The 8951-nt window shown below is 53.5% G+C and overlaps 3 protein-coding genes across 3 annotated transcripts; 2 read left to right on the forward strand and 1 right to left on the reverse strand.

Annotated features, from left to right (window-relative positions):
- Window positions 1-554: 554 nt before the first annotated feature.
- On the forward strand, window positions 555-3716 carry B0T26DRAFT_869415 (retinal pigment epithelial membrane protein-domain-containing protein; the record flags this gene model as incomplete). Its single annotated transcript, XM_060447888.1, has 4 exons — window positions 555-1331; window positions 1413-1755; window positions 3395-3451; window positions 3507-3716. The coding sequence occupies exons 1-4, from the start codon at window positions 802-804 to the stop codon at window positions 3714-3716; spliced, it is 1140 nt and encodes a 379-aa protein (XP_060301190.1). The 5' UTR covers window positions 555-801.
- A 514-nt stretch (window positions 3717-4230) lies between these two features.
- On the reverse strand, window positions 4231-6075 carry B0T26DRAFT_800116 (uncharacterized protein; the record flags this gene model as incomplete). The annotated part of the gene is made up of 5 exons (XM_060446991.1): window positions 5673-6075; window positions 5169-5422; window positions 5042-5067; window positions 4726-5010; window positions 4231-4640 (listed from the first exon to the last, which is right to left on the reverse strand). The coding sequence occupies exons 1-5, from the start codon at window positions 5805-5807 to the stop codon at window positions 4231-4233; spliced, it is 1110 nt and encodes a 369-aa protein (XP_060301191.1). The 5' UTR covers window positions 5808-6075.
- A 1251-nt stretch (window positions 6076-7326) lies between these two features.
- B0T26DRAFT_672883 (uncharacterized protein) lies at window positions 7327-8471 on the forward strand (the record flags this gene model as incomplete). The annotated part of the gene is made up of 3 exons (XM_060439523.1): window positions 7327-7431; window positions 7496-8053; window positions 8409-8471. 3 exons carry the CDS (start codon window positions 7327-7329, stop codon window positions 8469-8471), a joined length of 726 nt encoding a protein of 241 aa, XP_060301192.1.
- Between the last annotated feature and the right edge of the window lie 480 nt (window positions 8472-8951).

Here is an 8951-nt window from a genome sequence, read left to right on the forward strand (position 1 = left end):
CCTCTTCCTATGGATCTAATAGCTGTAACTTCCTTACCCCGTAATCCGCTATCTTCAGTTACATGCTCTATACCGGCACTTCGCGGTATATCCTGCTCCGATCAAACGGCGATTCAAACATTAGGCCATCTAAGGTCTTGACCCTGGAACTGCCACGTACGATAGGCCGCACGCGAACTCTGGCGCGGAGATATCATAAACCACCTTGTCGAGAGTGACGCCCTGTGACTTGAAATTCGACGCGGGGTTGTAGGGCAATTCGCGTAGTCACGTACGCAAGCCCACCTTTACGCACGCCCCACCACGCCAGAAAGCATTTAAACGCTTATATCTCAGCCAATTTCCATTATAATACGAATCGGGCTTCAGATTCAAAATTTCCGTAGAGTTATACACATAATGATCCCGGTTATATCAATTTTGGAAAGTGTGCTGACCGAATGGCAGATAGGCATGTGATAGGGGCTGCCCATATTGATGCGACTGAGAAATCGGGTCCACTTTTCCACATAGGTTAGCCAATCCGGAAAGGCGATAAGGCGTCTTATCAATTTCACATAGTAATTTTTTCAGAGTTTCGCAGTAATATTGTCCTCCGGACAGGATTATCTCATTATCCCTCTTTTCTCTTCTACTGTCTCGGGCCCTGCGCCGGCTACTGCCACCGGCCGCTGTCGAGCTGCATCTGCCATCTTGCTCATTCAAACGGACACCGTCGCTAGTCTGGCAGTCTGCTCAGTCGAACGAATAAATCACCGCTGACAGTCCACCGCTGACGGTCCATCGCAACTTATCTGAATCATGGACACGGTTGGTCATCTGATCTGGCAAAACCCCGACAACCCCGTCAAGAATGACCATGCCTATACCTATACCGATAAGGCTTGGACCAATCCCTACCATGCAATCCAAAATCTCATGATACGTACCCAGCTAGATAGAGATGGGAGGACGAACGGAGACTTCACCACTTTCAACACCTTCGACGATGACGCCCTCCGCTCTCAACAACACGCGGTGTCGCCCAATATGAGGTCATGGATATTTGACAGTGAAGCCGACTGCGAGCTGTTCTTCCACACCGAAGTGTCCAACGTGGTTCTTGCGGGATGGAGGAACTACCCGCTAGTGAGGCAAATATCGCATATGAAGCTGCTAGGCTCCAACGATGCCGAATCGGTAGACGCCACGTACTTGGTGGGACCTTATGATAACATGACGGTGATAGTCATCGGGGAAATGAAAAAGAATCTGATCAACGCCCGTGTCTGGCAATCCGGCAATATCATGGGTAATTCGCCGCAGGAGAAGCTGTCCAAGGAACTTCGAGCGTATGCTATCCCTCCGCCCCCTTGACATGAACCCCACCTCGAACATCTGAGGGCTGACGGAAGATGCATTACCTCACCCAGTTATGCCCATAACTATCAAGCACCACAAGTGTACTGTTTCGACGGCGAGACTCTCCTCCTTCTCCAATTTCGCGCATCCAAGGCCGCCGATATCCTATTAAACACCGTCAAAGTGGATTGCTGGGTGTTTCCGCGTGAAAAGACCAACGTCCCGCTGCGATATGCTCTGTACATGCTCCTATCTCAGGGTTTCAGGCGCTTTCAGGCAATGAACGCCCTGCCCGGGCCGCTGTCGGTCGGTGGATTTGAGTCGGTGGAACGTCGATTCTTTGATGGCCGCCTAATCTGGAGGGATATGGACAACAATAAGACTTTGGACTATCCCGGAGGCTATAATCGCTCGGTAGATGCTGACGGAGCTGTGAAGTAGACAGATCCCAATGATTTGGCCGGGGTCAGCGTTGTATATGAGACTCTGTCGTTCTGGACTGTCTCAGAAGAGTGGTTGAGGCTATAGCTTGTTTCTTCGGAATCTATCTGTACGAGACCTGTCTGCCAGAGGCTATGCTGTCTTCGCTGGTAATGCTCGGCCAAAAAATCCACTGTAAACCCGATATTTCGCTCGAGTTGCTTCTCGGTCAAGGGCTCGTCGTTAACCAATTCAAAATCGACGACCATGATCTTGTCGCCGACAAGATGGTAATTATCTAGCTTTTCGTCGCCATGTGAGACACCAAATTGAGCAAGGGCAGTTAGTGCCTGAGAAATCATCCGGCGAAAATCGCCCATCTTGAGCAGACAAGCCTCGGGCGATGCCAGGTCCGCACCACCGATGTCGGATAATAGGAGAGCTCTGCTTCTTTAGGATGACTTGGGAAGGAAGGTTCCACTCGGGAAAGGCGGACTCGAACCAGCGAGAGACCGGGCGTGGAAAAATTACAAGAAGCAGGCCAATAAACCGCTGCACAGTGCTGGGTTGGATATGGAGGCGGCAAACATTTCGGTGAATGCTGTCAGCCGTGGTGATGGTCGCGCTAATGATACGGGTGCGAAAACGAAACCGCTGTGCAAACGGAAGTGAGATACGGGCTTTTGGTTTTTAAGAAGATGGATACAGGAATTGCTTACTATTGTCTCGATAGGTTGCTGCATCTGCTTTTCAAAGTAAGGGCCGAGTTTCAGCCGGCCTGGGGGCATGGGCTGGTCTCGGGTGGGGGGCTGATTATTTGGTGTCGTTATGCCACGGTGCGCGTCATGGAATTTCAAGAACAACGACGGCTTTGCAATTAGGTCTGGCAAATCCTCATATTCGTCATCAGATAAGCTCGGCTGGATGTTTTCTGCATTGGGCTGGTTTGTCTCCACGGTGAGTTTGAAGTCAAACCCCAGCATGGCAACGAGAGTGGACAAGTGGGCGAGTGCCCACTGCATCGGCCCAAAACGGGGTGAGGGGGTTGCCGTCGACATTGAATTGCGGCTAGCTCAATGGACCTAGGTAATGCTGCGGTTTTGGAAAGTATGGGATGTGGAGAAATGATACCATTAGCTTTGGTGGAGAAGCTGGTGGAGGGTAGAGGGTAGAAGGTGGAGAATTTTACTAGCCCAGGTCTAGCGCCTAAATAAAATTAGGAAGATCAAGGACATTTGAGACGGAATCGGAACAGGTTTGACCAGAATCCTGACTAAGCGGCAAGACCTCAGGCCCAGACAGTGTCTGGATTATTATTACATAATCCCACCAGTCCTGCTGCCTGCCTGATTTGCTCTTCGAGCAACCGAATTCACAGCGTTTCCGATTTCCGTCAGGAATTTCAATTGTTCCCCCGAAAACTTGAACTAACCACGAGCTCGTGCCACTAGCGGATTTGAATCCCGCCGGCAAGCGCGGGAGATCGCCGAACCCCAACTGCAGCCGCATCCTTCTCCACTCCGTCTCCAGGTCAGATGGCATGTCGACAGCAGTCCCGTCCGGCTCGCCGCCCGTGGTGGCAACGCACTGCCCCGACCGACCGCAGTTTTCGGGCTTTACGAAGCCCACCTAGGTCGAGGGCGAGGTGGCGAACGTCGAGGTGGCGAACGTCGAGGTGGCGAACGTCGAGGTGTACGGCACGATCCCGGCGGACATTGACGGGACCTTCTACCGGGTGATGGCAGGAGCCTGTCTTCATCCCGCGGCGCGACAGCACCACGGAGGGCGACGGCTACGTGCTGGCGCTTATCAACGACTACGCGTTCATGAGTAGCGAGCTGCACTTGCTGGACACCAACGACTTCACCCACGCGCTGGCCGTCATCAAGCTGCCGCTGAGGCTGCGGTACGGGCTGTACGGGAACTGGGTGGATGCAGTCGAGACTGGGAAATAATTTAATGAACAAGGGGAAAGGGTTGGTTAATCAATGATATCTAGCTAAATATTCATATGTACGTGAATTCATTTGTTCAAATTAAATTCAATGACATGCCGTACACAACCGAGCAAGTAGAAGCTGACCCCCATTCCTGCCGCGCAGCCTTGAACCGTCCCAGAAATACATGGGCTGTTCCCCCGCAAAGGTGCCTATGTCGAGATCAAGCGTGTCAAAGACATCGAGCTGCGCGTCAATGGTGCTGGCGGTGCACGTCAGCAAGGTGAAGGGGTCAGGAGCAGTGCGGGGGAAACTCAATATTCAAAGTCGTCGAAACTGTCAAAGAAAGCATACGGCAGGCCGTCTTCCATGGGTTGGGCTGGAAGTCTGCGCCGCGCTCATGCGAGGGGGAGGGGGGGGGGGCGACGTGCGCATCTCATCAGCGGCTTCCCCATGGCCAGAGTCGCCGCGTGCAGCAGGAACGGCCGCTGCGCGTGGATTAGCATGGCCCAGTACCGCAGGTGCAGCACGGCTACGGCCACGGCGCGGCGGTGAGATGGCGCCATGGCCGCGCGCAGGCGGGCGGTGTGCGGATGCCTATGACGTCGTCGACGATGGCGCACGGGTAGCCCGGCAGCGCCGCGATCTCTTGGTCCAGCAGGTCCACACACGGTCTACTAAGGCGGTGCGCGCGCGCGCGCGGCACCGAGTCCTGCGTCGCCGACAGCGCTATGTCGCGGTGCAGGCCCAGCGGGTATGCAGTGCGGACTATCATGCCCACCACCAGGTACGCCGTCATCGCCTTGCTCTTCCCGCACGGAGCATAGGGCAAAGATGCTGTACAAGCTGCACAGCCAGCTGGCGCCGCTGCCGGCCCGCCGTCGGCATATGACTGGTCGACTAGCGTGTAGAGCTGCTCGGCGAGAAGAACCAGTAGATGGACTGGATCTCGTCAAAGAAGCGTATCGCGTAGCTCTAGCACACGTCGCGGTCCAGCAGGTACACGGTGGTCTTGCCTGTGTCCCACCGCCAGCCCGTTGCCGTCGGCTGCGTGTTGCCGAGGGCGAAGCCGCGGGAGATTCGGCTGTTGCTGCTGTTGCTGCTGTTGTGGCTGTTGCGCCTGCGGCTGTGCGGTTGTTGTTGTTGATGTTGACAATGTTGTTGCCGGAGCTGTTACTGCTGTCGGGGGAGTTCGGCAGGAGCCTTTCCCGTCCCAGCGGCACGATAATGGCCAGGCTGTTTTTACTGTTGCTGCTGACGGTCCCTAGCTCCGCAGCAGAGCCGGCGCCCAAGGGGAGGAGACTAGGTTGACCTAGACGACGGCGTCGGCAAAGCGCACTGACGAGTCGGCGCCACGTATCCTGCATTGCTGTCAGTGAAAATTGGTCCCTGGTTTGAGAAGAGGAAGAAAAAATTACTCTCGCTCACCTACGCATCAATGGTCATGCAGCCCAGCTCCTCCTGCAACACGTCGCTCTCCTCGGTGTCGAGGGCGGCACGGCGACGGCGGGGGCGATGTCGACGCCCTGCTCGATCTCGGCCAGCATAGCCTTCATCGTCTTCAGGTCGAGCGTCGCGTTGAGCACAGAGTGCCGCAGCAGCCGCATGCAGCATTTGTATTCTTCTTCCGACACGCGGTAGTACGGCCGCCGCTGCAGCCGCACGCTGGTCGAGCATGTCGCATTGCTTAACGCGCAGTACCGACATGATCCCGTGCCTTTTATCTAGTCAATATTTATTCCCCCCCCTTTTTTTTTTTGGAAGGGGGAGGGTTGATGGGGGGAGATAAACTCCAATTGGTGCTTACTAGTCCGAACACACTCTTGGATGTCGCCCGTCACTCATACAAAATAAAAATGAACAAAGACAAAGAGAGAGAGGAAGAGGGAAACAAGGCAAGCCACAAAGCAGTCAATGCGACCAACTGGCGGCGCGGACTAACGTGGCCAGCTAAAAAAAAATTGCATAAATAACTTTGTCTTCCTGTTCTTGCAGGCATCGCAGCTCTGCCGGGGGCGCAGATTCCTTGCCGCAGTGGACGAAGAGCCCGTGTCGTTTGCGCCGTGACTCTGCCGCCCCCATGGCTCGGCGGCTAGGCAAAAGGACCATCCAGCGTCCCCGCAATAGACCCCGATGCGGCCGATATCGGCCACGCCGTCGGGTGTTAGGCTGTTGGGTCCTGACTGACTAATAGGCCGGTCCTAGGTCCTAGCGCCCGTGCTATGTACTGTGATGCCAAGGTCAACAAATCCCCAAAGGAACTCTGCAAAGATCAATTGATTGCCAGCCTGCAGAGCGGCTGCGCCTGCATCTGCGCAAGACTGAATTGCGCAAAACTGAATTGTGCAAAACTGAATGGGGGTGGTCACCAAGTTCTCCAACAATAGACAAAACTAGTAGGCGGCGGCTGGTGGGGCGGCTTGAAGCGAGCAAGAAAAAGGGCGTAGAGAGAGGCGCGGAGCGGGGCGACACGGCCACCAACCCCGCTCCAGCTCCAGTTCCAGCTCCAGTTTCAGCTCCAGTCCCGGTTCCCGCTCCCACTCAGAAATCTTTAGCCAGCCAGCGCCCCGCGTTAGCGTCGACGGCAGATTAACACAGCCAGCTAGGCCGTTTTCGCTGGCCTTCCTTGCCAAATCCCCACTCCCTTCCCCGTGCCCCAGTGGGGAGCGACACTCGGTGGTGGAGCCGAGTGTGGTTCAGTTGCGAACAATCAGCGTCACATTTGCTGTGGGTCGTTTGTACAACTACGGGACAGAAAGATGGGGCCCGAGCTAGCCGGGGTACCTAGTCTCCGGTCCACATTTCTCTTCCTTGTTTCTGGCATCTCACTGGTCTGGAGGGTGGGTACCGAGGCCGAGGCCGAGGCGAGGTTGGACCTGGGTTTGGGCCGAATAATCGGGCCTGGGTTTCCGCGTTTAATTGGTTCCCGGAATTCCGACTCGTCAGGATTCTAATTCAATCAAAAGAGGAAAACCTCGCCGCGAGGTTACGATTCTGCGGTTGGATGCGGCGCGGGACCAAGGTGGCATTCGAGAGTCGGAATCAGCAAAGGAAATACAACCTTTGTTTTTAGCCCCAATAGACCCAGGTCCCAATCCTGAAACAGGTCGCTGAAGCTCAAGGCCTCCGTCGGAATGTCGGAATGGAACGCCCTAGTCCTCCTTCGCATGCCGCTGTCAAGGTTGGCAGCACTTGTACAACCCCCCTCCCCCCCACCAGGGCCGCCATCGAGCCATTGTTAGCTCAGGTCGAAACAGCGAGAAACGCGGTTATACCTATAGTCACACCGTACACCACATGGAAACCTCCGTCCATGCATGTTCATGAAAACCGGTCCATGACCTGGCCAACCTGTCTGGACCGCGCTCTCGAGACAGCGTGCCCAGGCCGGCAACTGCAGCCTAGCCCTTAGCTACAGCACAGCACCCGATGAAGACTTCTTGACATGTGCTTTGTTGCGTTCGATTATCTATAAAACACTCCCAGCGAGCCACCTATAATGGTAATCATTACCTTGTTATCATCAGCTTCTCGACGCTTCGTATTCATCGTCACCAAGCAGCAATCACAACCCCAAAGGACACGGCTCTCCCTCGCTTAACATATAGCCCATAATACAATTGCCGAAATGGCAGACGCTAAGATTAGAACTATCCACGTTCAGTGGCATAGCAGTAATACGACCGAGATAGGGCAGTGCGATATCCCATTTTCCGAATGCCCTGATTACTCGGTATGTCTAAAACGTGGCTATTCCGCCGAAAGTTAAATTTCTAATACTGGTCGTGATTGACTAGAAACTTTTCATCGCCCTCTGCAAAAGAATCGACCTGACCAAGTTCAGTTCCTGGGCACCGTATTTCCGATCAGGAGACCCCAAACGCCTGGGCAAGTTCAAGCTAGTAACCTTCGAGAAGTCCAAGCGAGATGTCCCGAATATCTGGCTAAAGAGCCCGGATGAATATGATGCCTACATTAAAGGAGTCACACCACAGACGCAAGTTTGCCTCGAAGTACTGACGTGGCGTGGAGCCCGACCAGGGCCGGTGCCCTTCATTCCGAAAATACCATTTAATGCCAGGGGCCAACTTTCGCCCTTGGACTACCTTAAACTCTTGGTGGAAGCCAAGATCCACGACGACGTTGATGAAAAGCCCATTACCGATTTGAGGCTACGTGGGCTCGTCGATTATATAAAAGACCATCCAAGCGGGCAGTTCATTCCTTCCAAACGCCCTCAGGTGATCAGCCTAGAAGGAGACCACACAAATAAGCTAAACATAGTCTACATTGAGGAACTATTCGATAACGCCATCATAGACAACTACGACATATTTAGATTCATTCGGTTTCAGGTGGGCTCCAGACCCCGTGCTCTTTTTCCCGGAACTACAATATATACCAAGCCAGAATGGGAAGAACAAGTCAAAAAGGATCTGATCGAGGACACGGAAAGAATAAGGGCTAGGCTTGATTCTGACGGAGGATCGTCAAAAGGCACGTCCATGACTAGTATATGGGATTAGCAAATGATATTAGGCACTATTAGATGGGCATTACTTGAGAGAATGGAAATCCAGCACTTGCGAACTTCTTAGATGACGCAGCTAGATGTTGTTAGGATGATATTTGATTGCACGCCAGCCATAGTGCGGGGCGAGGTATACGAGGAATAGTTTTGATAATTAATGCCTCAACCCCTAATCTTAGAGTAACAGCGGCGTGCAAAAGAGGACCGGGGTATTCAATCGATCGCTGTCCGGGGACACGTGATTCGTGAAATATGGGGGCAGTCTGGTCCACGTTTAAGTTGCAACCCGCGTTATATTGTTTTGGCTGTTCTTTTCTACCTCATATTATCAGCGATCTCTTTCAATTGCTCCAGCCATTCCTTCATATCGTCGAACCGGTCCTAAGGACAGTCGTTTAGTCCTATGACACTGAAAAAAACAACAGCAAGGGAACTCCATTGAGGAAAGGATATAGAGTGAAGGTATTTACGAAGGAAAAAGTCTGGTCATTTACACGAAAGAGAGAGGATAGGGAGGGTACCCCGTGCAGGGAATGTACGAGCACGAGCACGGCAATGCAGTGGTGAGCATAGAGGCAAGCAGGTCAATGCTCGGGAGCCACACGACCGGACCCTAAAAGGGGTGTATTTACCTCCACGGTTCCTTCTCATCGCCAGCCGACAATCCTTATTTTCTGCTCTCCCATACCATATATACCACGATGCGAGTCTGATCAATTCAA

The sequence above is a fragment of the Lasiosphaeria miniovina genome (assembly GCF_030549165.1).
Source record: "Lasiosphaeria miniovina strain SMH2392-1A chromosome Unknown B0T26scaffold_2, whole genome shotgun sequence".
Taxonomy (NCBI): Eukaryota; Fungi; Ascomycota; class Sordariomycetes; order Sordariales; family Lasiosphaeriaceae; genus Lasiosphaeria; species Lasiosphaeria miniovina.